At 38.8% G+C, this 27944-nt stretch overlaps 1 protein-coding gene across 6 annotated transcripts; it reads right to left on the bottom strand.

The window, feature by feature from the left end:
• Positions 1 to 1543: 1543 nt before the first annotated feature.
• Positions 1544 to 27572, bottom strand: LOC131679787 (uncharacterized). 6 transcript variants are annotated; one of them, XM_058960535.1, is made up of 4 exons: positions 27299 to 27572; positions 25688 to 26242; positions 8600 to 8760; positions 1548 to 2570 (listed from the first exon to the last, which is right to left on the bottom strand). In XM_058960535.1, exons 2-4 carry the CDS (start codon positions 26191 to 26193, stop codon positions 2524 to 2526), a joined length of 714 nt encoding a protein of 237 aa, XP_058816518.1. In that variant the 5' UTR covers positions 26194 to 26242; positions 27299 to 27572; the 3' UTR covers positions 1548 to 2523. The 6 variants fall into 6 exon arrangements, with proteins under 6 accessions (XP_058816513.1, XP_058816515.1, XP_058816514.1 ...); XM_058960530.1 differs by lacking the exon at positions 8600 to 8760 and having other exon boundaries at positions 1544 to 2570; XM_058960532.1 differs by lacking the exon at positions 8600 to 8760 and having other exon boundaries at positions 1544 to 2570; positions 27349 to 27572.
• Positions 27573 to 27944: the final 372 nt, after the last annotated feature.

The following is a 27944-nucleotide window of genomic DNA, read 5'->3' as shown; positions in this document are numbered from 1 at the left end:
AAACATATAATAAATTATTTCGAAATCATCAACTTTAGGGGAGACTGAGGAGACTTGATCCCCTTTTTTATTTTTCAATCCTACTCCGTGGAATGATACAAAAACTATGTATTTTTTGTAGTTTTATATTGTTTCTAGGGTTGACTGATCATCATAAAAAAATTACATGGAAATATTATACTGGACATGAGCTATGAGCATTTTTGGAAAACAACAAAAAACTGGAAAATTCTTTGATTAGTGGAGACTCGATCCCTAATTTGGGGACACCTGATTATTTTTTGAAAATGTGTTTAAAAGAGCATGTAGGGTAATAAGCCTATTTTTACCCTTTTTCTATTATCATCCTACCCATCTGAAGCCTTTGGTTAGAGCAGCGTCTGCCATCTTTGCTCAACGCATTGGCTCAAATGCTGTTGCGATAATTGGGGTACTCGATTAGAGTTTTTGCTGCGCTCAGACAGAAGATTTTCACCATTCTCAAGACAATTTTGTTATTATATTGGCTCTTAATAAGAGCCGAATGACCTTAAGGCTAAAACCTCTATAATCGAAATAAAAAATGGCTCCTAATAACAAAGCAAAGAAGCTGAAATAATAAAATTAATAATGAAATAATGAAATAATGTGGTAATAGGACAAAAATAGGTATTCAATGTTATAAATGTATTGTGGTATTGATTAAATTGTTGTGATTACATATTACTATTTTGGTTACTACATATTACACATCTCTCACAAGTTTTTTTTACGAATTCCCCAAATCTCTGTGCAATTATTTGAAAGCTGTCGTTATTATGGTTGAGGAACATCAAATGTGGGATGCATGGTTTCTACGTATACTGTAGTAAACAATTACAGTTAAGTTTCTGTACGATGAAGCGTTCATTTTTGACAGTATTTTTTGTTATTTTATGGCAACAATGACTTCAATTGTTCTGGTGTGAATTTGGTTATTTTCAGTGGTGTGTATGAAGCATGGTGAAGGGGATCAAATCTCCACGAATTGGAAGGGATCAAGTGAACCCATAGCATCTATTTCAGCAAACTTTAGTACAAGTATAGTTGAACAAAAAAATCAGCTCAATCATAACGTATTCATATAATTGACATTCTCCTGTAATTCTGTATGCAAAAGTATAGTATGTAGTGGGTGACTTTATCAATTGTATAAAAGTTTGAAAATTTAGAAAATAATTCTTCTTCAGTTCTTCTGAGATTTTTTTCTTTGAATCGGTAAAAATTCGATAACACATGTCCAATTTATTTTTTTGTGTTAAAGAAACTTATGTTTAGATAAAGCTGCACAACTTTCTAGTATATTCGATTAATGTATTCTGATCCGCCTTTGAGTTACAATGATGGGATCAAGTCTCCTCAGTCTCCCCTAAAGGTTTGATATCTTCCAATAATTTTTTAAACATAAAACATCACATCTTTTGAAATACAACGTCTAGTAATTAATTCTCCTAGAAGTAATTAAGGAAAATTAACCCCTCAAAAATGTTGATGCGTTTAAAGAATATTCCGCCTAGAATTTGATTGCTATATGGTTTCAGATTTTAAGATTATTCCTCAAGAGTTTTTCTAGGCTGTCAACATATATATATTACGAATAATTGAGTACAGTTGTTAGAACTTATTTACAGGCATGGGAAAAATCATTTCACGAAACGATCAATTTGAAATCATCCACCAACATGCTCTTACTGTGAAACCCGATCTCGGCAACCCTTCTTGTGCAGAGTTACGCGTTCATGTGAAAGCGAGAAGCAAAACACAAAACTGAAAAAAGTGTCAGCGCCCGGCTATGATTCATTCTCCATCGCATACGTAGTGTTTTGAATGAAAGCAGAAAGGATCGCAAATGAATGCATTCTTTCATTCACAAAGATTCATTTCATTCACCGGATCGTTCTAATAAAAAAAACTTGTCGTTCTTGTTTATAGACCTATGAAATTTTCACTTGGTGATCTCTTATTGTTGAGAAAGTAGTTTGCAATGTGCTGGTGAAAAAAATAACTTCTTAAAACGATTCCGTGCATATCACAATATCAATATCAAGTGGATTGTAGTGCAATCTACTTCTCAACATTGATTATAGTGTACATTTGCACTATAAAGTTGACCTAACCCAACCAGAGAATACAATGTCATATTCATTTGTGATTTAAAAGTTGATTCACTTGTGAATGTTTACAGTACAATCTTCCGATTCAATCCGCGTATGAAGAACACGATCTTCTTCATTCAACATAGTACGTGTCATTCTTTTACCTGGCTCACATTTTCGGAAGTTCATCTCTACCTACGTTCAGATGTGTTCTTTTGGAGAGTTTTAGTCGGATCGTGAATGAACGACTGGCTGCTGTCAAAGCAATGAACGGATTCGCTAAGAATCATGCGAATGAATGATAATTCCCATCCCTGCTTATTTACTTTTCGAATATTTTTTGTAAGGTACACTTGCTTGCATTTATGAAGTTTCAGTTGTTGTGGTGACGGACGATTCGTAATGTTGCTTACTCCGCGGCTTTGTAATTTAGAACACCAGGCGATAGAATTCCACCTAGAATGGAAAATAATTATTAAATTCTAGCTAAATAAACGTGTAAGTACAGAGAACCGACTGTCATGTTCGAGCAAAGTAGTGCAATATACCTGTGTCAAATTTGAGTGAAATATTCTTAAACCATTTTTATTGTACCGCCATACTTGTACCACAGCACAGTGGCGGATTTCCCTAACAACCTGGCCAAAAGACGAAAATTGCATGGTAGTACTTTCGGTTCTAGTACATGTATTGTCCTTCAGCTGATGCTGCCGCATTCTATTTTAAGTGAAACGCTCCAAAATTTCCATATTTGAGATGTTGGCACACCCAAACAGTTTAAACCGTCGCGTTTTGCTCATATTTTTAAACAATCGCTTGAAATAGCAGTATTATTCAAGTGTAACTAGATTTTGATAAAAGTTCCGGTTTCATATTTGGAATAATGGTAAGTTATGCTTACGGTTTGTACTTTATTTATATGTATTGATGTCATAAGATATATTTTTTTGTCTATAGAAAATGTCAATAACTATCACGATTTTGTAGCAGACGGTTTCAACACACGTTTTTGCTAAATTATTGAAATACTTTTTTTCGTCCACGTATGTTCACTATGTTTCAAGGCAATTAGTGTTCCTCTAAGGATTTTCCATTTGGAACACTATACCAATCTTGCCCGAATTTGCCCGTTTTTAAGTAATATTTGATTAAGTAGAGACGGTGAATGATTATAAGGTTTTCAGCTTAAAATTTGGACTCGTACTTTTAATTATTGCTGCGCCTCCGGTTGTCGTAGTGAGTAGTTAGTGTAGTTAGTGATGAAAATTTTATCGTGATTCATAAACATTTTCTTAAGTTATCAAGAGTGGAACGCAAAAGACGTAATTAATTTTGGTCATTCATATTGAAAACCAACGAGGTCAACAGAAGTGATCGCCAGAGGTTCCAAATTTCAAAAATTGATTATGAATTCCATGCTTTTTTAATTCGTTTATTTGGCACGGCTCAAGGCGTTAGCTTCACAGAGCCGTGGGTCGTTTATGAATTCCATGCTGAAACGTTACCGGAAAACTATAATGTTTGATCATGCAAAGCAAAAGAAATCTAAAGGTGGAATATATGACTGGATACTACGAGCGAAAATCAGTAAAGTAGTATAAAAGAATACTGGAATCTCCAGTCGTGATTTGACCAAATAACTCACTTTGGCGTACACTCCATCTTGGCAAATGTCAGCAAGCATGACAACAAGACGTGGTTGCTCAAAACTATACCAGGAAGTAGTACAAGCATGTTCTGCCCAAGTATAAGGCATGCATTTAAATGGACGCTTCATTGTAGTAATAGATGTTTTTGTCATATTCATTTTTAGTCACTGTAATTTGCAAGCAAACGTGTTGTCAATTTTCACTCCACGCATTCCGTCGCATAATCGGCTTATTTTCTATAATTTAGAATTATACTATTTTTCGCTCTTTGAGAAATATGTGCATCGGACAGTAATTGAATAATAATCGTAAGGAGTAAATAATAATTGTACAGAGAGTTCAAAAGTTTATGTAACTATGTTGTATAATATTTCAAAATAGTTTGCAATGACTAATAACATCAATTCTCATAAAAGCTACATCTTCTAGACACCCAATGCGTGCAAATCAACAAATTCTGTCATTTAACTACACATCATTTAAAATTCGATAGATTATAAACGTTATTGGCATACACTGGAACCTGGAATTCACTTATATTTAGATTTAAATGTCGACCATTTTGTATCCGTCATTTTGAATTTTGAAAATCTGACATCAAAATCGTAATCTGCGCCCAAAAAAACCATGGTATGTACCTTAGCAGGTCAATCAAAAGCATTTTCGACTTTTGGTCAGGTTTTTAGGGAAATCCGCCACTGTGCACAGACAATACATACATTCCCAGAACACTGACTCAACCTTTTACACACAGTCTCAAGTGTCGGTGTTAGTGTTAGTCTCGGTCTAATGGCGATTTCGCTTGAACCTGAAACCGAGTCAGGTTCTAACCCCAACCGCTGTCAGTTCATACATTTTGACAGCAGTTGGGGTTAGGAACTGATTCAGTTTCGCCTCAAACAAAAACCACATAAGACTCTCTGCTAATACCATCGATTTGATAACGGCTTTAGCGAGAGGAAAGCATTAAATCTTCAATACGACACAGTGTCAAAAGTGGCAGTAGATTAGTTAGTTTAAGGGGGGTAAGGGTTTCAGCGCGAAAATTTTTTTTTTTTGCGAACTTTGGGTGAAGCGAATTGATCAAAACTTTTGTACATTATAGTATTATATTGTATCATTTAAATAACTTTCTGTAATTTTTCTATGCAAAAATATCGACAAACGACTCAGTGACGAAGCTTTTTGTAAGAACGTCTCTGGGAAAACCATGATTTGCGGTGTTACCTGTCATTTAAAAACTACTTAACCGATTTCTTTCAAACTTTGCATACATATTCTTTGTAAATAAAATACCTAACCCCTACGTTAAGCTTTCGAGATAAATTTTCAATTAAGGGTTTTCTTACTCATTTTAAATAAAAATATATATTTTTCATGAAAAATTTTGTAAAAACCCCCTTAATTGAAAAATTAGCTCAAAAGCTCAACGGAGTTGTTTTTTCACGCTGAAACCCTTGAGCCCCCTCCCCCCATCTTAAGTACCATTAAGTACAATAAGTACTGCCAATATTTAGAAAGTACGCGACAAATTACTTATTAATTGTATAGCAAAGAGTATATATACATCGCGTTCGTACTAGACATATGCAATATATTTTAAGTATCGCTAATATGTATTTTAAATACTCTAAGTACTTTCACAACGATATTAATTGGGTCATTAAATGAAGAATACAGTTCTTCTTTTATTTCATAAACCGGTAGAGTTTATCTTTCTAAATATATATGTTCAGCCTTTAAAACTTCAGAATGATTTAATTTAATTTTTAATTGATTTACAAAAAAATGTAAACACATCCTCGTTTGACACTATCGGTCTTCCTTGATAGTGAATGTAGCCACATCGGTTAGCAATTTTGGCAGTTATCGTTGCGTTGTGACGATGATTTTGGCGGATTGCACACTGACTTCATCTGCTGATAATCTAATAAGAGTTGCTTAGGAAGTGGTAAGTAGGAATTCATACCAATTCGACCCGACTCAGCAGCATGATAGCCATCATTGCCAGCCGCCCTCATCTCCATCGTTCACGGGGAAGGATAAAGGATAAGGTATACGAGAAGTGTTGATGCTCCACCTACTTAACGGAAGGTAGACGACTCATCAGACTCTTCCATAGGTGTCGCGGAGTTGGTGGTTTGGAAGGGTATAAGGTCTAGGATTCGCTCCAAGCAAGCGATGCAACCTGTAAAGCATGGTTTATTAGGTAGTAGTTTAGGTGGTTTTCGAGTACACGATCACTCGATAAATAAAAGATCTTGTTTAGTGTTTGGTTCTTTTAAAGCTCTGGGTAGCCGGTTGCCGGGAGTATCCAATGTTTTCTAAACAAAAGTAATTTGCACTCCACACAGCCAACCGTGGGAGTATTGCCTAGAAAAGCTAATTTTATCTGCATAATGGGCAGGATCACTATTTATTGCGACAATATTCAGACGAATTTAGCTATTCCTTCTCTACGATATATTTATTGGGTTGAAAACTACCGAATGATAATACGTTGAGTTATGATAGATCGAGATGTTATTAAGCAAGGAAAGTATTTCCTATTTTCCATATCCATTTGTGAAATACGCGTATACGAACGATAATATCGAACATTGAAGGGAAATACAAAGGATCGTTAAACTGATGCACGGGCTTGTTAGCAATAACGGAACTTAACAGTTATGTGTCCAACAAAAAAACACCTTTAACAGGCCAACGAGGGTACCCGGGTACCCACAAATTGAAATGCTCATAACTATGGCTTCCTTTAATTGATTTGGATACTTTTAGATAGTTTGGATTCAGGCACTCGTCCACTTTTTGATTCTGTACAATAGAACCGGAATAATGGAACTGGTGCTTGGTAATCCGGATTTTCCGGAGTAATGTTCCAGTACTAGGATATGATTTGTAAATTTTCATAATGTACTAGCAATGTGAGTATCAAAACTCTTCAAATTGTCTCGGAAGTCTGTTTTTTATTGTTACGGAACCCTATGGGAATTCGAAAAATAGAATTGGAATGGAATGGCCACTCATGGCCCCACGGGAACCTGCTTCGGAATTTCCGTTCCGGGGTCAAATCACCAAATGGTTCCAAAACTACGAGATACAGCCTACTGATGCAATTCTAAGAATTTTGGTACTCATATTGCTAGTATTCTATTGAAGTTCGCAAATAATACCCCAGCACTGGAACCTGCTTCCGGAAACCCGGATTCCTGGGAACCGAATGAAGTAACCCGAATCATTTTTAACAAGTCCAAAAGTGGATGAGTTCCTGAATCCAAAACGGTCAAAAGTATCGAAATCGGTTGGATATTAGTTTAGTTACGGGCATTTTAGTTTTGTGGGTACCCGGGTACCCACGTCGGCCTGTTACGTAGTAAAAAAATTCAGGAGCGCCTCCTCACTCCCACCCTTACTATATCAACAATATTATTAACCCAAAAGCTTGACTTAGTGAAGTTCTAAGATGTCACAAAGTTTCAATTTCCAGCTATGGATAAAACATGGGAATTTCATTAATTGCAACTTAAAAAGGTACCCGGGTACCGCGTCGGACACACAACGGTTAAAATTAGATTCATAAAACAGACGCGACGAATTTTCCGTGCGTGATCATCGATACTAGTCAGATTAAAGTTTTATTGGGGCTAATTTCCGAACAACTAAATATTAATCGAGGATTGTATACAATCCGAACCGAAAGATTCACTCTGCAAGACGGATACATTAGTAGTTCCACGCGCGCGTCCTTTGTCCCCCTTCCCTGTCAGCTCACAGGCTCCACTCCGTCAACCTGTCGAAGTGAACGAACTGACAGCGGTTGGGGATAGAACCCGGCCAAGTCCCGAGTTTAAGCAAAAACGGCAAAAGGTGGCCTGTACGCCGGTTGGCACCGCGGGGAGATAAGGGATAGGAGTTCTGTATCGGAGGTGAATGGTGACATCGATTGGTCTCATGTTGCACGATAATACAGATGTGCCAACCCGGTTACATTTTTGGCAGTTATCACAGCAAAAGGATGGGGATCAAGGTAGTTCAATGGAAGGTGTGGTCTTGAAAATTCAATTTCATAAAATATTTTTTTGCTATGGACGAATTTTGCGCCCACTCGAACAAATGTTGGCAGCACCCTCTCAGATATTAATGAAACTTGCCGTACATGAAAACTTTGTCACAAAAAGCCACTTTGCATACTTTGTTTTTCCAAAAATGATCTAGAGTATCTTTTGAAACGGGCCAAACTTTGTTTAGACTATAGCCATTTGCAAATAATTGACAAAAAAAAGTTTGGCCCTTTTCAAAAGACAGTCTAGATCATTTTTGGAAAAACAAAGTATGCAAAGTGGCTTTTTGTGACAAAGTCTTCTTGTACAGAAAGTTTTATTAAATCTGAGAAGGTGCTGCCAACTCTGAATACGATTTAGCGCGAAATTCATCTATGGAGAAAGTTAAATTTTTTGTATATAATTCGTTTCGCTGTCTTCGAGACGTTGCTTCCTTCTCTATAAAAATCTTGCATTGATTGCTTTTTAGGAACCAATGGGCGACTCTTGCAAGAATTATTTTGTAAAAGTCGATTTTCCAATACTGTAAAACTTCAAGCCGCGAGCGCAAAAATATAGTTGCATCGATTGAACTTAAAACTTGCACAGTTATTATAGGACCCGAATGGAACCTAGAAGGTTGCTCGGAGCAATTTTTTTTCATATACCCGTGTCCCACTCTAGTATCCATCCTACCCACTTTCTCCTATCTCTAGATATAGCTCGTGTGACGTCATACAAACGTGACTTTATAATAACCCAGTACATTAGTATCACCAGTACAAATCACACATACCCTGAAGAGGATTGCCATCGTTCGATATTATGCCCAGATAAGCCGCTAATCCGCCAACAATTAGTAATAGGAAGCCAATAACTAAAAGCATTACTTTCTCGCGGTGGCTTAACTGACGCCGGCATCTGCAGGACCAGCTCCAATACTGCTCGCGGATAACTCTGAAAATATAATTAAACGTATTATTCTGCATATCATACTCTGCGCGATGAGATGCAATGTCCATGATATGTTTCGTTGATATTGGATATGTGTCTGAGGGGTAGGGCATCGCGAAGCAATTTTTTTTTTTTTGAAATCTCGCTGTCCTTTATATAGTGACTAATATCAAAGCAAGCTCAGATGCCAAACTTCACATCGTTTGAACAATTTTAGCCCCCCGTTCAGGGGTCAATAAAAAACCTTCCAGATTTATCTGGATTCTTCCAGATTTTTAAGCGTCGTCCAGACAAACAGATTTATGTGTGTTATATCCAGATTTCAGAAAATTTGTGCAGATTTTTTAGACAATTTGAAAAATGACAAAATGAGAGAAAAGAATGATTTTTAAACCACCTTTCTGAGCTACGATTTTGAAAACAAAGATTTTTAGAATAACTGGAAACACAAACTAGCAAAAAAAATCGCTAAAAGCAAATAAAATTTGTTGAGTTTTCATCAGCTGGAAATTTCAGCAATCCAAGATGCTGAAATCTCTAAACCTCAAATTCAATACTCAAGCTTTTTAAAAAAAGAAAACAGGCAATCCAGATAATAGACCTTTCTTGTCAAATCTAACCCCTATTTTTCTAAATTAATTAGGAGCTCACTTTTTTAAGCACATTCCTGTTAAAAAGAGATTATTAAACCTTTTCCTGATTTTGCTATGACTTTTTAAAAATTGCAAAATGCAACAGTGTTGAATATTTTTTTCACCATTGCAAGAATGGTGGGACATAAAATATTCGTTTCGGCAGCACTGTTTTATATACTTACTACAAAATTATCGGCAACTCTGCACGCTAATGACGATGCAATATTCATTGGTGAATCTAAACAAGCCGGGTGAATCTCGAACAGTCGAAATTCATTGTATGGATCATTTCTGGTGAAAAAACGCGAGTGTCCAACTTCTTTATGTTTGGTATAAGTAATCTTAATATTTACGTTCCAGAAACCCAGTCGCATTGTTCAATTTCGCAAGCAAGAAAATGACATTCTCAAAAACGACTTATCTTCTCACCTTTCTTTTCTTAAAAGCGGACGCGATACGAGCAGAAATATTGAAAGTAAGCCAAATATTGGTCAATAATTTGCATCTTGAAAATATTGATTCTATAGGATAAATGGGATGGACGTACTGAAGCAGTCTTGTCAATATTTTTATTGACGGTATTCTTGTCCCGTATAAGGTCTGCGAAAGGTTCATCCAAAGATCAAAATGCTTTTGACAGATATAGAATAGAAGGAGGGAGAATGCGAAGCGTGTCGTTCCGAATGGATTTGGAACGAGAGTGAGGATGACAGGTAGAGTGAAATGTTCAAAGGTAAAATGAGATAAATCATTTCGAAATGGCCTTCGGTGAGGACTTTTTTAATATTCCCCACACGAAATTCATCCAAAATGGTGTAGTAGTGTGGGGAATCGGGGTAAGATGTGGCATGAGAATGTTGGGTAAACTGGGCAGTTCGAAGAATTTTTAATTTTTTCAATAGTTAGAGGCTTCAAATCATCGCGCAAATAATCAGGATCGATTCGGGGATGAAAAATGAAGCTTTTGAGTATACAAAAAATTTTGGCGAGAAAGGTCTATTCTAGACATTTTTGAAAATTATTGCAGATTTTTTGGAAAAACACTTGGCATCCCTGCCCCCGTCCACCTCGTTGAAGTTTTTGACATTGTGACTATGGGGAAATATGAGGAAAAATATATAAATGCTATAACTTTCGAAGTATCAGTCACTCGGAAAACTACAGTTTATATACTTTGAAAGGGAACATTCTTAGCATTTTATTGGAAATATTTTCGTTTCTCGAAAAAAGGGAAAGTTGGAGTTTTGGAACATTTTTCCAAAAATTCCCTATTCCTAAATTGATTGAAGAATAATAAAGATATATACATGAGCGATCATGCCTGCGCCCGTGACAAAATTTTCATTTGATTCGTAACCCAACTTTGTACCGGGAAACAAGTGCTTTTTGTTCTCTCCGGTGTGGTTTAGTTTTTTCGGTGGTACGAAGGTGCTTGCTGTGGCAGAGGCTGCAGTAAAGCATTACTAATAAACAGTCCCGCGAGTGATAATTGTTACCTGCGATATCAGTTAAAGTAGTGCAGTGAAGTGCGTTATTAAACATTTTTCTTGCCTGAAAGACGGCTTTGTTTAGACGAGCTATATCAGCTCTACTGTGTGAAGGTCACGCGGGTGACGGATAAAAGAAACGAAGGATCAATTCACCTACCAGCTCGTCAGGAACCAACTGGTGAAGTTTTTCGTTTTTTACTTTTCTTATCGATTTTTTTCTTTTTATTGCTTTTGATTTTTTATTTTGATTTAAGTTAAACAGTGCGGTCGAGCGTGTTGCTCCCGCAACAAAATGGAACAAACAGAAGGATCACCCTCCGAAGAGGAATATTATGAAGAAGAACGTATATCTGATACTGAGACAGATAATGTTATGGTCGATCCACTTCCCCCACTTTCCCCCAATGTCTCACAGCCCCCCCGAGTCAAGGTTTACCAGGATGGATCCGCTGGTCCTTGGGTGGTATACTTTCGGCCCAAAAATAAACCGTTAAACAGCATAACTGTTGCACGGGAGCTGACAAAACGTTACTCGGCCGTAACCGAGATTAAAAAGGTTCAGTCAGATAAACTGCGCGTAGTCGTTACTGACTTGAAACAGGCCAATGATATCGTTAGCAATAGCCTCTTTACGCTGGAGTATCGCGTCTACATCCCTTCTCGTGATGTGGAGATCGACGGTGTGGTAAGTGATGCGGGTCTAACTGTCGATGATCTGATGAATGATGGGGCTGGCCGCTTTAAGGACCCTAACCTTCAATCAGTTAAGATTTTGGAGTGCAAGCAATTGCACTCAAAGTCCATCGAAGATGGTAATTACTATCCATCAGACTCGTTTCGCGTAACCTTCGCCGGATCTGCACTTCCGAGCTACGTTGAAGTGGGAGGAGCTCGTCTACCTGTACGCCTGTTTGTACCGCGGGTCATGAATTGTTCCAATTGCAAGCAGCTAGGTCACACGGCCACCTACTGTAGCAACAAGCAACGGTGCGGTAAATGTGGGGAACGCCATGCGGATGATACTTGCAGTAGGCCCGCTGAGAAGTGTGTTTACTGTGGGGAGAATCCGCATGCACTTTTGACATGCCCAACGTACAAACTTCGCGCGGATAAACTGAAGCGATCCGCCAAAGATCGCTCCAGACGCTCTTACGCAGAAATGCTTAAAAGAGCTGTTCCACTTATCTCCGAAAACCCATTCGCTCTCTTGCCAACTGACGATAACGCCTCTAACGACCCTTGCGAGGGGCATTCTTTGGCTCCGCTTGGAAACTCTAGGAAAAGACCTAATCAAAACTCACCTGAACTTCCTCGTAAGGGTCCTAGGTTGTCCCAAACAAGGGTACAAAATAAAAATAATTCATCAACTGGAAGTGCTGGTACAAATCCGAAGATAATACCTCCTGGTTTTGGGAAATTGAGATACAACCAGGAGTTCCCAGCACTCCCCGGGGCACCAAAAATCCCAAGTGCTCCAATTTTACAGTCAGAAACTCAACCTAAAACGGGATTCCTTAAATTTTCTGACATTGTGGACTGGATATTCACAGCTTTCAACATTACCGATCCTATGAAAAGCTTGCTGGTTGCTATTCTACCAACAGTAAGAACATTTTTAAAACAGTTGACTGAACAATGGCCCCTCCTTACAGCGATCGTATCCTTCGATGGCTAACTTATTAGACGGAATCAGGGATCTGATCACTGTTTTACAGTGGAACTGCAGAAGTATTATCCCCAAAATTGATTCATTAAAACACTTGCTAAATTACAATCATTGTGATGCATTTTCCCTATGTGAAACATGGCTAACTTCAGGCCCGTAGCCAGGATTTTGTTTCGGGAGGGGCTTACAAATTATTGCATGAATGTATTAATTCTGATGATTTGAAACAATCACTGGAAACTGAACGTAATTATGAAAAGTTCTTAGTGAAAACAATTCCAAAAATAAGACAATAGACACTAAAAACTCTAATAATACGTTGCCTGTTACAAGAAAGGCTATAGTGCATCGACGAATTAAATTTGATTATTTTTGATTTACAAGTTAGAAATTTCTCTAGTTACAAAAATGAATAGTCAAGAGCTCAAAGTATTAAGGGCTGCTTGAAAATGCTACGCTGCATGCTACGCTGCTTGAAAATGCTACACATTCGATACACCTTTACAATTTGTAGAAGACGCTAAATTGGAATGAGTAGAAAAATATCCAAAAACCCATCTCATGAAACTTTACACGCATTTGCTAATCAGAAGAACGAAACCAACGTCAAGGTTGTCCCCATGAATAGGAATATATCAGTGTGAAATCAAAGTTTACCGTTGCAAAGAATGTCCGAACAAAGTGAATGTCGAAATTTGCTTCAAATCTTCTGATAAGGCAGGCGATTTGTAGATGCAGAAAATAGGTTCAACTCCTATTTTCACGATCAGGTTTCTTTCTACTATTACTAGCTCTTTGACTTCATCCGAAGTTTGCGTTAACTCGACTTTATGAAATTTTCAATTTAAATGATACTGATCATGTCGTAATCAAAACAATCCTGAAAAAAACACATGTTTTTTCATTTGACTCTCATAGGTAATGGGTTAAAGACTATCTTCGACAACATTATCAGGCAACTCAGAATAACTATCTTTTTATCTATTTAAGTTGATTCTTTTTAGGTACTTTTTATATCATTGTACTTATGAATTAAAAATATCGTAGACTGATTTTCCTAGATCCCCAAAACTATAGTAAAAGTCAAAATGTAAAGTGAGTGCAAAAACTACTCATTTCACTACAAAGCAAGAATGCCTTAGCTCTATTGACTTTTGACAATCTTGCAAAACCGTTGTAACTTGAGAAGATTACCTAGATTAAGTAAATATTATATTTGAACATTTTGGTTTTATTTATTTATTTGAAGGTTTTATTTCGGAATTCGTGGGGTTTTGGACAATGTCAAATATATATTTCAATGATTTAATCTACTAATGGAAACTACCCAGAATTTAATCTACTGAGCGAAACTGCTCAGAATCTATTCACAAATCGAAAGAAAATTACTTAGCACTGATTACTCAATGCTTCTAATTTACATAAAATTTGGTAAATATAACATTGATGACACCACCAAAATAACTAGAGACTATAAACATAGATAATAATTTCAGCATCACTTGCTTCCGACACATGGAAGAGAACACATCGCACTTGCACCTAATTTGCCGAGGCTTTCTTTTAGAGTTGTCTGTTTTAAATTACAGCAAATTATCCGTTTCCTGTAAAACTTTTGCAAAACTCTTTGCCAATTCATTAAACAAATATGAACACTAATTTGTTTAGTAATAGGTTTGTTTGTGAATAAAAATAATTAGCTCTTGATTTTTTTCAATCATCATCAAGATTGGAAGAGATGTATGATTTCTTGAAGAAAGTTGTAATGTTTGTCTGATTACATGTTTGTTTTATCACTATTTGGGAAAAAGTTTCAATTAAAGTTGTTGCACCTAACGCAACGAAGACGAAATGAGAAGATCAGAGCGCAATTCGGAAAGAACTCGTGTTGAGTGTATAGTAAAGATAGAAGAGTGATCTTGAGTCGATTTAGATTGGTTGATTTTTTCCTCTCTTTGCTCCCTTATTTAAGATTATCTCTCTCATTTTATTCCATGACGAGCAAAAACGGAACGAAAGACTGTCACATACTTAAGACATGAAATCGAAACTGTTATCCCAACTTATTGACTTATAGATTCAATCAGTCCCAACATTTTAGTCCCTCTTCGTGATTGCCTATTATTTTACCACTTTTTGCCCGGTCCACTTTTAAAAGATTTTTTTTGCACGTTTGTCGAAGATATCACGGATTTACGGATTAACAGTGTATTAGTACGGAACGAATTACTCGTAACAATGAAATGAAGCGTTAATAAAAATGGTATTGCGTTAAAATGACGCGAAATGAAAATTCTATTCTCGGCTCAATCGTTCTCAGATAAATTGAAATACTTTTTGTGTAGCGCAGAGTAGTGTACAGAGAACAGAGTGTACAGTATGCACTGACCTAATACAGAAATTCAAAATTGTGTGCAATTCAAAAACTTATCATTTAAAAATAACAAACTGGGTGGTGGGTCTTTTATATATTTCCTTATGTAAACAATAAAAATAATATAACGAGTTTATGTGGTTGTCCTACAGATCTCGCGCTTAGCCATTGCACGTGGAAACCTGTTTACGAGGCGAGGAAATATTTTTTTCTTCACCAACTATGTCTTGGGGGGGAGTAGTTCATTTCTATCTCGCTATTGTACATTTCCGTGTCATCATCGTAGTTGCTGCCTTTATGTTCGCGAATATCTTCCTTGCTTTTCGCCCTCAATAATTGCCCTTCCAAATAGATTCCATTTCTCCCAAATGTGACATTAATCTGCGAGTAAGCGGTATCCGATCTTGTAGCGGAACATTCATTTTCTCATAGTCCATATACAGAAGGATCTTAATTATAGCATTGTCACACACAACCTTGTGCTTTAAGTTGTGCGAAATGAATGGTTTCGTCTGCACTAATTTGTTGAGCGCTAAATGCCTGCCATGGTAGAACTGGATAGAGCCGGTTTCCGAAAGTCTAATCTCTATTTACACCTTCAGGATGCGAATGATCAATAATTTTATAATCACCGCATTTGGCTGGAGCACCAATTCTTGCTTCTGCTAATCACTAATCTCGACAGATTATTACAGCTACAATTAAAGTAACAGTCTCTTGTATTCTTCAGACAAGGCACACAATATAAAAGTTACTTTTTTGTTGTTCGCTTCGCACTGGCTCGAGCAAAAGCATAAAGCACACTGAATTTCGTGACCATTGCCTTCGGTGGTTAGAAATAGCCTTCTTTAACTTTTTCTCAATAATTTGTTCAAACCAAATAAGCAACAAGTTTTGTTAAAAGTCACCGGTTTTTTAAATTTATTTTTGAAAAATTTCGGGGGGGGCTTTAGCCCCCTAGCCCCCCCTCTGGCTACGTGCCTGGCTAACTTCTAATATAAACCTCAACTTCCACGATTTTAACATTATCCGCTTGGATCGAGAAGACTCATATGGGGGGGTACTTTTAGGGATCAAAAAGTGCTACTCCTTCAATCGAATCAACCTCCCTTCGACGCCAGGCATTGAAGTTGTCGCTTGTCAAACAACAATCAAAGGCAAAGATCTTTGCATTGCTTCTATTTACATTCCTCCTCGGGCCATGATGGGATATCGAAGATTCTCCAACGTGATTGAACACCTTCCCTCGCCCCGCCTGCTTCTTGGAGACTTTAACTCTCACGGTACGGGGTGGGGCTGTCTATACGACGATAATCGATCTTCGACAATTCAAGACCTTTGTGACAACTTCAATATGACAATTCTGAACACAGGGGAAATGACACGAATTCCTAGACCACCTGCGCAAGCAAGTGCACTGGACATATCTTTATGCTCGACATCACTACGGTTAGATTGCAAGTGGAAGGTAATATCTGATCCCCACGGTAGTGACCACTTACCAATTGTAATTGCAATCACCACTGGTTCAAGACCATCGACACCAATCAATGTTCCCTATGACCTCACACGAAACATTGATTGGAAGAGCTACGCTGCTGAGATATCCAAAACTATCGATTCAACACAGATACTTCCCCCGGAGGAAGAATATAAGTTTTTGTCCAACTCGATTCTCGATAGCGCGATTCAAACTCAGACGAAACGAGTACCCGACGTGAACACCCAAAAACGTTCTCCCAACCCGTGGTGGGACAAAGAGTGCTCAGACGTGTACGCGGAGAAAGCTGCCGCGTATAAAACCTTCCGGAACGACGGGTTAGTTGCTAGTTATCGAGTGTACGCGATATTAGAAAAGCGAATGAAAAATTTAATGAAAGCTAAGAAACGCAGTTACTGGCGCCGGTTTGTCGACGGGTTAACAAGAGAAACATCGATGAGCACTCTTTGGGGCACGGCCCGACGTATGCGAAACCGAAACAGTACTAACGAGAGCGTGGAATATTCAAACCGTTGGATATTCGATTTCGCCAAGAAGGTTTGTCCGGATTCCGCCCCGGCACAGAAAATCTACCGCGCCGCGTCGCCTTACAATACCGCGAACGAAACACCGTTTACGATGGTGGAGTTCTCACTTGCTCTCTTATCATGTAACAATAAAGCCCCGGGGCCAGATAGAATTAAATTCAACTTATTGAAGAATCTGCCAGACTCTGCCAAAAGACGCTTGTTGAATTTATTTAATAGGTTTCTTGAGGGTAACATTGTCCCACATGACTGGAGACAGGTGAGGGTCATCGCCATCCAAAAACCAGGAAAACCAGCCTCCAACCACAATTCGTATCGTCCGATTGCAATGCTGTCCTGTATCCGGAAGTTGTTCGAGAAAATGATCCTGTTTCGGCTCGACAATTGGGTCGAAACAAATGGCTTACTGTCAGATACACAATTTGGCTTCCGCAAAGGCAAAGGGACGAACGATTGCCTTGCGTTGCTCTCAACAGAAATTCAAATGGCATATGCTAACAAAGAGCAGATGGCATCAGTATTCTTGGATATTAAGGGGGCTTTCGATTCAGTTTCGATCAACATACTTTATGAGAAGTTGCACCAGCATGGTCTTTCGCCAATTTTAAATAACTTTTTGCTAAACCTGTTGTCTGAAAAACAAATGCATTTCTCGCATGGCGATTTATCGACATCACGATTTAGCTACATGGGCCTTCCCCAGGGCTCATGTCTAAGCCCTCTCCTCTACAATTTTTACGTGAATGACATTGACGAATGTCTTGTCAATTCCTGCACGCTAAGGCAGCTTGCAGATGACGGTGTGGTCTCTATTACAGGTCCTAAAGCCGTCGACTTGCAAGGACCACTGCAAGATACCTTGGACAATTTGTCTGCATGGGCTCTCCAACTGGGTATCGAGTTCTCCACGGAGAAAACTGAGCTAGTCGTATTTTCTAGAAAGCGTGAACCAGCGCAACTACAGCTTCAATTAATGGATCAAACTATTGCTCAGGCTTCAACATTCAAATATCTCGGGGTATGGTTCGACTCTAAAGGTACCTGGGGATGTCACATTAGGTATCTGAAACAGAAGTGCCAACAAAGGATCAACTTTTTCCGTACAATAACTGGAACATGGTGGGGTGCCCATCCAGGAGACCTAATCAGGTTGTACCAAACAACGATATTATCAGTGTTGGAGTACGGATGTTTCTGCTTTCGCTCCGCTGCGAACATACACTTCATCAAACTGGAGCGAATCCAGTATCGTTGCTTGCGTATTGCCTTGGGTTGCATGCACTCGACCCATACGATGAGTCTCGAAGTGCTGGCGGGCGTTCTTCCGCTGAAAAATCGATTCTGGGACCTCTCATATCGATTGCTCATTCGATGCGATATTCTGAACCCATTGGTGATTGCAAATTGCGAAAGGCTTGTCGAGCTTAATTCTCAGACCCGATTCATGTCCTTGTACTTCGATTACATGGCACAGAACATCAATTCATCTACATATAACGTCAACCGTGCTCATCTCTTAGATACTTCTGATCCAACTATATTTTTCGATACATCCATGAAGGAAGAGATTTGTGGAATTCCGGATCATATTCGCCCACAAGTGGTCCCAAATATTTTCTATAACAAATACCATCAAGTCGACTGCGCCAAAATGTTCTACACTGACGGATCAATTCTCGACGGGTCCACAGGCTTCGGTATCTTCAACGAAAATCTTGCTGCCTCATTCAAACTCAATGATCCTGCTTCAATTTACGTCGCAGAATTAGCTGCCATTCAGTATACTCTCGGGATCATTGACACCCTGCCCTCAGACCATTACTTCATCGTTTCGGATAGTCTCAGCTCCATTGAGGCCATCCGTGCGGCGAAGCCTGGAAAGCACTCACCGTATTTCCTGGGGAAAATACGGGAATATCTGAGTGCTTTATCTGAAAAATCTTACCAGATTACCTTGGTTTGGGTCCCGTCACATTGTTCTATTGCGGGCAATGAGAAGGCGGACTCTTTAGCCAAGGTGGGCGCATTAGAAGGCGACACTTACGAAAGACCAATTTGCTTCAACGAATTTTTCAGTATCTCTCGTCAGAGGACGCTCGATAGTTGGCAAACCTCATGGAGCAATGGGCATCTGGGACGGTGGCTACATTCCATTATCCCGAAGGTATCAACGAATGCTTGGTTTAAGGGGTTGGATGTGAACCGGGACTTTATTCGTACGATGTCAAGGATCATGTCCAACCATTACTCGTTTGACGCGCATCTCCGTCGTATAGGGCTTGCTGAAAATAATCATTGTGTTTGTGAGAACGGCTATCACGACATCGAGCATGTTGTTTGGCTGTGCTCAGAGTACTGTGTTGCCAGGTCCCAACTAATAGATTCCCTTCGGGCCCGAGGTAGATCACCCTATGTGCCAGTCCGGGACGTCCTGGCAAGCCGTGACCACCCCTATATTTTTCTTATCTATATCTTTTTGAAAACCATTGATGTCCAAGTTTAATACATTTTACCCTCTCTCATTCACAGTAGAATCGCACCAACCTATCCCTGTATCTACAATATGGCATTGCTTCACGAGTCTTCGGTGCACACTCTTCTTGATAACCGTCTATCCAGAACATCATGACATACCGCACATGCAGATGATATAGAGTGCCAATAATTATCCGAAATATCGACCCTCCCCTCGCCCCTGCGATTACAGGCTGGAAACTACAACACTACAACAAAGTGTGCATATCCGCCACAATGATCAATCAGCAAACGACGATGTCAATTACACAATATGTATCCCACTTCCTACCTTTTTCCTTTACTAACATAAGAGGGGAGCAAGCCGCCCCTAAATACGGCTTTCCCTTCCCCCACTAACATGTGACATGTAATATAAAAAAAAATGAATTATCGGCCTCGTTAAGCTACAGCATTTGGGCCTAAATAAACGTATTTTAAGATAAAAAAAAAAAAAAAAAATTTTCATTTCTTCCGTGGGAATTGAATTTTCTATTTTCAGTGGAATGTTTGGTAATAAATCTTAAGGTTGGGTGTTTTGCTTCGATTGGTAACTAAACAATTATTTAAAAAATTGCCAATTTATTATCGTGTGAAACATTGGATAATTTTAGTGACACCAGATACATATAGGTATTTTCAATGCCGAACAATCGTTGCGATTGTATCAATTTCTCGACAAACATATGATTACGGTTTAAAAACCAACTGTCAAAATTCTCTTTGAAAGGAAATTCCGGACAAACCGTTACTCGCCAATCACAGATGTTGGTAGTAAACAAAAGAGAAAAGTTTTCTCTTTCATCAACCGCTATGAACTGTGTTTAGCAAGTAATTTCCTTTCTAGGACCCGATTTTCCTTTCAAAGAGAATTTTGACAGTTGGGTTTTAAGCCGTAATCGTATGTTTGTCGAGATTTATTCTTTGCAAGACCTAGCTTGTTGGATTATACATGGCACATGCTTGATATTTCTGCAGAAGCGCCAAGCGCCTAACGTTCATCTTTTCAGCTCAATGCACGTTTGGCCTTGAGAATTATTAAGTCATACATGTTGATTCGAATTAAAATAGTTTTTTAACTGTATAAACAAGTTTTACGTATTAAAAAAGGTATCAGTTGCAAGCGTTGTGCGCTTTTCGTTCGAATTATGAAAAAAAGACTAGCAATTAATTGAATAGGGGCAATATTATTGAGGTTCAAGGTGTACGTCACGCTTACGTTTTCAAAATATTGAAATGACATCAAGTATAGTAAAGAAAGACGTAAGTCCTACGTCGAAACAACATTATTGGTTCTATACCAGTCACGGTATGATGAAAGAGGATGCACCGGTCATAATAGTGTTAGGACCTCTTGCCATTGGGCCACATCAGCAGATTGCTTGCCATACAAAAATTTTTGGACAATTTTGAAAGGTTTTTCTTATACTTCCTACATAGATTCCTTGCGAGTTTTGGCTACCGAATACAGGCTTTAGTATGGATAGATGCATCCTTAATGTAGGCCCACCAAATTCCCTGGCCCTAGTCCAGTGTACCCATGTGAAAAGACGGTACTGCTTTTCATTCCAGCTCATTTTTATTTGTCCAAGCGTTCAATTTGGAACTACGCCAGTCTACAGGAACAAAATCAGATCGAGAGAACAAACAAAAAACGTGGTGACCAACTGGATAACAATTCGAGGATTGCAGGGGTTTCATTTCGGATAACAGTTTATTAATATTCAAATTCCTATATGCCAGCATTGTGATCAGACTGCTAAGGAAATTCCACCTGCTACGACCAAAACCGGTATACAATCATCGTATGCTAAACCACAACCGGTTCTTAAACCAACGACTGCGGACCAGGCAGTAGCAAACACCAGCTCAACAACGATCCGATCCACTACCACCAAACCAAATGTTATTTCAAACAGCGAAGTAACAACGATTACATCAAATACCTCTAAACCAACCACCAATAACGAATCAAATACCAATGACGAAGGGTTTACAATAGCGACCCGTAAGCACAAAAAACAAATAAGAACATCCGACCATGAGTCATGTTTCTCACGGTCGGATGCAGTACCGATGACGACATGGACATGAACGAAAATGCGAGAGAGGACGGACCGAATGACCCCCAAGATGCAGGAGTCGGCGCACCCTATGTTTCACCACCAAAGAAGAGGATCTCAACACGCAGCAGCAAGTTGCGTCAACAAGATCCGATGGACACATGAAAAATAATTTTAATTTTTACATATTGTAGAAATCATAAAAGACCCACGGCTCAGTTAAGCTAACGCATGGAGCCGTGTCAAATAAACAAGTAAAAAGTGCTTATGGCCCACTGAACGAGCAGCCGCTGGTGCGCTAAGACGATTTCGCTAGATTTTCAGAACAGCGTGCACTAGCGCGACTGCCGGAAGGATAATCATTACGCTTTGCTATTAAGGCTGAAAAAAATTCTACACAAATTCTCGCCTCGCTCTCGAAAATGTCAACACGATAATTATTTCTCTACTACTAGCATGGCACACCTGGTACAAAATCAATCCTTCGTTGGATGAACATTGAACCACAGACTAACAGACATAACACTCAAAAACAAAGCTTCGCCCGCTTTAACGGTCATTTTAAATACATTTGTAGTTGGGACTGTGGCCACATTTGAAATTATGGCGCCACTGACATATGAGAAGCATGTGGGGGATAGACCACTAGTGAAAAATTGTTCCCAAACCTGAGGGGTAACCCACCAGTAAATAAGTGTTTGGGACTGTGAATAAAAGGTGGAGCTAGTGTTCTGGGAAAATTGTCGGATCGATGTTTTTTGAGGGAATTCCCTCATAGTGTTATGTCTGTTAGTCTGTGATTGAACGTTGTCCAATAGATGACCATTATTGGACCGGGGTTGAATCCGATATTGTCCCAATGTTGTGGGCTGCGCAGTGGGAAGTCGTGTGCATACGCATTCATTCGACACCAATTTATCAGAGCTGTACCATACCACGTTGGAAGGAGTATTCAAGTTAGTCTTGGAATGTATACATTGGCACCAGAGTTAAAAATAATCAAAGCTCTTTTTTTACGGCTGAAAATTAACCTGATGCGACTTGCGGTGAATAGAAAAATTATCCATTCAATCCATGTTATTCATTCACTTGAATATCGTACAATATATTCATTTCACTAATTATCTAGGAATTTTTTTTAATGCCGGTAAAGCATATGAAACAACAATCATCATCGTTTACATTGTTCCAGGGCCTACTTTGATGCGTTTGATTCGTTGCTGCACGGTCGCTTCGTGTAATAATCGGAGTTGAATGAAAATCTGCCTGGATGAATGGGCGGTTTGTTCGTTTGACGTTTTCAGCTGCGTCACTGAATATTGAAAATGAATGCGGCTGAATATGATCAATTTTCGTTCAATGAATTTGTATATTTTTAACTCTGATTGGTACCAACATCAGATGTTGCTTTTAGTTGTTGTCAACTCCGATTCGACAATTTTCACGACGCCACCCGCGTTACGGTTTGATAAGGCTAAATTGGTGCTGAAAGGGATTAATTAAGGTTATCTGACATGTTGATGGTCACATTATTAGCATTTCGGCAAATAACCAGCAGACAGCATCGGTTGATAATTAGTATAGTGGGTTTATTTCTTTTCTGGTAGTATGGTATAAGCACTAGTAGAGCTTCTTCGACATTTGCAATAGCGTTCGCGAAACGATTCTAAACCTCCCAAAAGCCGCCCGTTGGCAATATTAGACAATTTTTCATTGTGAAGCACTACCAGATTGTGACTCAAAGACGCGACGGCGATGAAGGTGACACGGTGTCAATCGGTTACCTTTTCCTCTTTTCCTTTTTGATGTCACTAAATGAAATTATCGGATATACGGATATTAGACTGCCCAGAAAAATAATGAATTTTTGAAAACATAATCGGCCCACCCATGATTCGATTTCTAGTCCCACCAGGAGTTCTTGCACCAAATTTGAAACAAATCGGACAAGTGTAGCTACCGGACCAACGTACCTGAAGTTTGTATGAGATTTTTCGACAATTTACATGGAGAAAACCCACTAATTCGCATTTTTGCCGCTAGGTGGCACTGCATGCATCGCATTATCACTGTAAGTGAAAATAAGAAAGATAATTTAATTGTCTACAACTTTGTCGAAGACTGCTAGTCAATCCGGCTTTGGTGAAAGAAGTTATTAAAATTTTAACGAAGTGATGTCTGAGCCAGTTTTCCATGGGGCCTAGCAGTGCATGGTTGTGTATCAGTACTCGATTCCCACGAACTATCCATTTTTGTGAAATAATCGTTAGGTTTGTCTCAATGGTATGTTCAGAAGAATTATACCACATAATACGAGTTATGTTTTGGTTGGAAAATTTTAGTTCCAACTGTGACCGCATAGAGGGCGCCAACACTAGCTTTTCATAGAAGTGAGATAGAATATCGGAATGTTCGCGAGAATTATTGCAAAATGCCTGTTGTACAACTTTATGGAAGACACCTAATTTCTATCTCCGTTGAAAAGTTAGTGTTAGCGCCCTCTATACGGTACAGTGTGGAACTAAAATTTTCTAACCAAAACATGACTCCTATTATTTACTACAATTCTTCTGAACATACTATTGAGCTAAATCTAACGGTTATTTCACAAAAATGTTTAGTTCGTGGTAATCGAGTACTGATACACAACCATGCACTGCTAGGCCCCATGGAAAACTGACTCAGACATCACTACGTTAAAAGTTAACTTCTTTCACCAAAGCCGGATTGACTAGCAGTCTTCGACAAAGTTGTAGACAATTAAATTATCTTTCTTATTTTCACTTATAGTGATAATACGATGCGAACAGTGTCACCTAGCGGCGAAAATGTGAGCAAGTAGCTTTTCTCCATGTAAATTGTCGAAAAATTTCATACAAACTTCAGGCATGTTGGTCCGGTAGCTAGACTTGTCCGATTTGCCTCAAATTTGGATCAAGTACTCCTGGTAGGACTAGAAATCGACTCAGGGGTGGGCCAATAGGGGTCATTTTTTCCTGTCACTCTAATGTAGATGCTCACAAACAAATATGCAAACTGCACCGAAGGCACGTGCATTTTAATTATTCTACTCAACAGTTATGGTTAATTTTGTTTTACACAGTTCAGACAAATGATAACATAGTTCATGTCATAATCGAGCTTTTTTATTTTCGGCACAAATCAATACCTCATCGGCAGAAATCTATGCCGCATCGGCACAACACTATCATCGGCATTTGCTTGAAATTATTTTGCAAGCGGACTTTTCCCTGCAAAATAACATCAATATCGGGAGGGAAAAAGAAGAAGTCTTCGCATGTCCCGTCCCAGGTATCGACAGGTGGCGGAATCTATAACCATGCTTTTTCTCCATATATTTTAATGATTTCGCCAATACAAACTCAATAATTGATCGACTTCGTTCAAAATTGGATGAGTGTTAGAAGAAAAAGCATAACCATTTTATTATATATCTGTACACACCTGTTCAATGAGAGGGGCACCTTAGTTCTGTAGTGCCCAGGCGCCCCGAGAGGGCTTAAGACGACCCTGGATGCCTCCGAAAAGATCAAAAACAGTGTCAATTGCTATTGTTGATAGATGACATATAGCTAAATCAAAAAAAATTTTACAACATGTCAATTCTTTGACATTTTTCCATGTAATAAATTAGAAGACACGCGAACAAAGGGGTGAATAGCATCATTCAATCCCAGTCATTTCTGAACGCACTTCCCTTCCAAGGCGTGCCAGAAATAACTGGGTGTGACTGAGGCGGTTCTTACCCTTCATTGGTATCTGTTCAGGAGCAAGATACAGCTTAACTGATTTAGAACATGGATAGCAGCACTACTGGTGCTTCCTAAACTGATCTTTGTTTTGTGCAGTGGTTTGGGCTATGGAAGAAAAGCTATTTTTCAGAATAAAACGGTAACATTTTCTTGAACCCCCTAATCCCCATGTCACAATGTTCTGATACCCCCTGTCACCTCATAAAAGCGTGGCATACTTTGTATGTGATCTCCAACTGAAAACTTTTTTCAATAAGCTTAATGATTTTGGTCGTTTTTAACCTTTTTAACAGAGTTGGAAATGACAATGGTAAATGAATTATGACAATATTGCGATACAATCTATCACCACTTGAAATTGACGATAAAGAAGCTTGATCTACTCACTGTGGTTGATTGGGACGTCCGTTGTTGCCACTGTCATTGGCGAACGAATGATTCACGTACCCACCTGTAACAGGTGTTGCAAAACTGTGTGGATAGCTGCTGAATTGTCCACGGTCGATAACGAAGACACCCGTGGGCGAAGGCGTGGTCTTATCAACTTGAACAACGGTGCTTGTTGTCTGTTGGGGAAGTACACGTTGACTATGTGGATTCCATTTTTCGGAAGCCACTGGACTTTGAAATGGAGTACTGTAGGCGGACGGTGGCGTTCCAAGCGTTTTTGGTTGCGTACTGTGGAATGATGCTCCAGAAAACGCAGATGTCGTTGGAGATACAGTCACCTCTGATGATTTTTTGCCATCGCGAATTTCTCCATCTGGAGGTTTAGGTAGTGTGTTTTGGGGCGGTGTATTACTTGTACTGCCATGTGTTCCATATGCGGCATTGGCATCTAATGTTTGGCCCTGAGGTAGATTCAAAGATAATCGTTCCCTGAGGTACTGCATCAGTATTCCAATGCTTCTTTTCGTTGATTGTTAAGCGTTGTGGGCGGGCCTGAGAATTTTAATTTTGCAAATACGCATTACGTTTTAAACGTTATGGATTAGAATGATAAGATAGCAAATCTCCAAATATATGAAAGGAAGCGCACGTTATCAGCAGGAATATGTTTGTTTCATTCTACCTCGTAGGTACAACAAATAGCCAAAAATCACATGTTTGTCCCAAAGTAAGTTTTTTGCTTGACTCCGCATGAATTTATCTTGTAACATTGTCGAAATCACTCTAAATCACAGCAAATATTTTGGTTGCCAGAAACAAAAAAAGTAGTCACAATTTTTTGCAGTGTTGTGCATCCGTCTATTCGAGGCTTTTAAACAATACAGACTGGATCCTGTTCCATGTTCTACGGCATTCCCTATCCCATGGGTTTGACTTACGATTACTAGCAGTATAGAACACAAACATTCGTTTTGAAGAAAACTGCAGTTGCATCGCAACCAACCGGCAGAGTACTGTTTCTGGTGAAGATGGGCAAACTGTTTCAGCTTCGAGAAAAAGAATCGACTCTTGATCGATTCACTGACTTATTCAAGAAGAACAAGAATGGTCTGATCGAAATTGTTTTAAGCAGATTTTTAGATTTATGAAAATAAATAAGTACTGATGTGAACTCACTTCATTCATTTGCATCTTGTTTGGATCATCATGAACAATCAGTCCGTCAGTGAATTGTACCACCTCAAAACGTGGCTCAATACTATTTTTCGAGAGTCGATTCTTTCAATCCATTCGTGATAGAGTCGCCCACTACCAAGGTACCCTGCCGAAGAAGAAGAGCAAGACGCGTATTGTCGTGTTTTAACAAAATCACAACTTTTTCACTGCTAGTAATCACTCAATTTTCAAGACGTACTTTTCGATTTCAAATTCGCTGTTCTCGCTAGGTCAATGTTAGATAAGCTCAAACAGCGGTCGCTTTAACCGGAACATTATGCCTTTTATATTGTAGCAAAACACCGGCAGTGTCCATTGCCTTCTACTCGAATGTGGGAAACTATAGTGCACTAAACGAAACTGGTGAAACTTTTGTTGCACGTTAAAACTCACATTGTATAGGTTCGTTCACGCGCACTTTTTGCATTTATAGTGAAACATACCGACTGAATACGTACAGGTGTTTCTTGTCGCGAAGAATATAACCGATTGATCGTCTGCAATTACTTTCACTACTGGTTACCACAAAAGCTGTGGATTTAACTCGTTATCATTGTTATCTGCTGTGGTTTTGCTTTTCCGCGACATGATTGTTTAGGTTCCTATCAATTCTTAGCGCAGCGGGCGATAAAGTATGAGTTTTGGTTCTACACTACTACACGCTGCCTACGGTTGAGTAGTTATGAGTAAGTCATGAAAATGTTATGCTTATAAGGGGCATAATGCTCGATAGTAGTTGTTATCAGCTCGGGAATTTAATTAATAATTTCCTACTCGGTCAGAGTTACAATGATACATTCAATCCAAATCATTGAACAGGGTCGAAGTTGTGCGAAATATTAAATAGCAGTCGTTTCATAAAGGGATACATCTTGTAAGGGAGCATCCAGAAATAATGTAGTTTTTTCTAATTTCTTCCACATCAAAGCAAATATCTTTCAGTTTGCTTTTGAATCTTATCCAAATATTCTGGTTGCAGTTGAAAATCGAAATTTTGAACTCTTTTGCCTATTTGCAGAGTGGGCAACTATGCGCATCT

This window comes from Topomyia yanbarensis, chromosome 2, assembly GCF_030247195.1.
Source record: "Topomyia yanbarensis strain Yona2022 chromosome 2, ASM3024719v1, whole genome shotgun sequence".
Lineage (NCBI taxonomy): Eukaryota > Metazoa > Arthropoda > Insecta > Diptera > Culicidae > Topomyia > Topomyia yanbarensis.
This window is presented reverse-complemented; position numbering and strand designations above follow the sequence as displayed.

Coding starts and splice junctions, on each gene's coding strand:
- LOC131679787 (XM_058960530.1), bottom strand. CDS start 26,193: ATGCAGTACCTCAGGGAACGATTATCTTTGAATCTACCTCAGGGCCAA. Junction 2,571..25,687: donor GGACGTCCCAATCAACCACA/GTGAGTAGATCA, acceptor TTTCCATTCTAG/GTGGAATTCTATCGCCTGGT.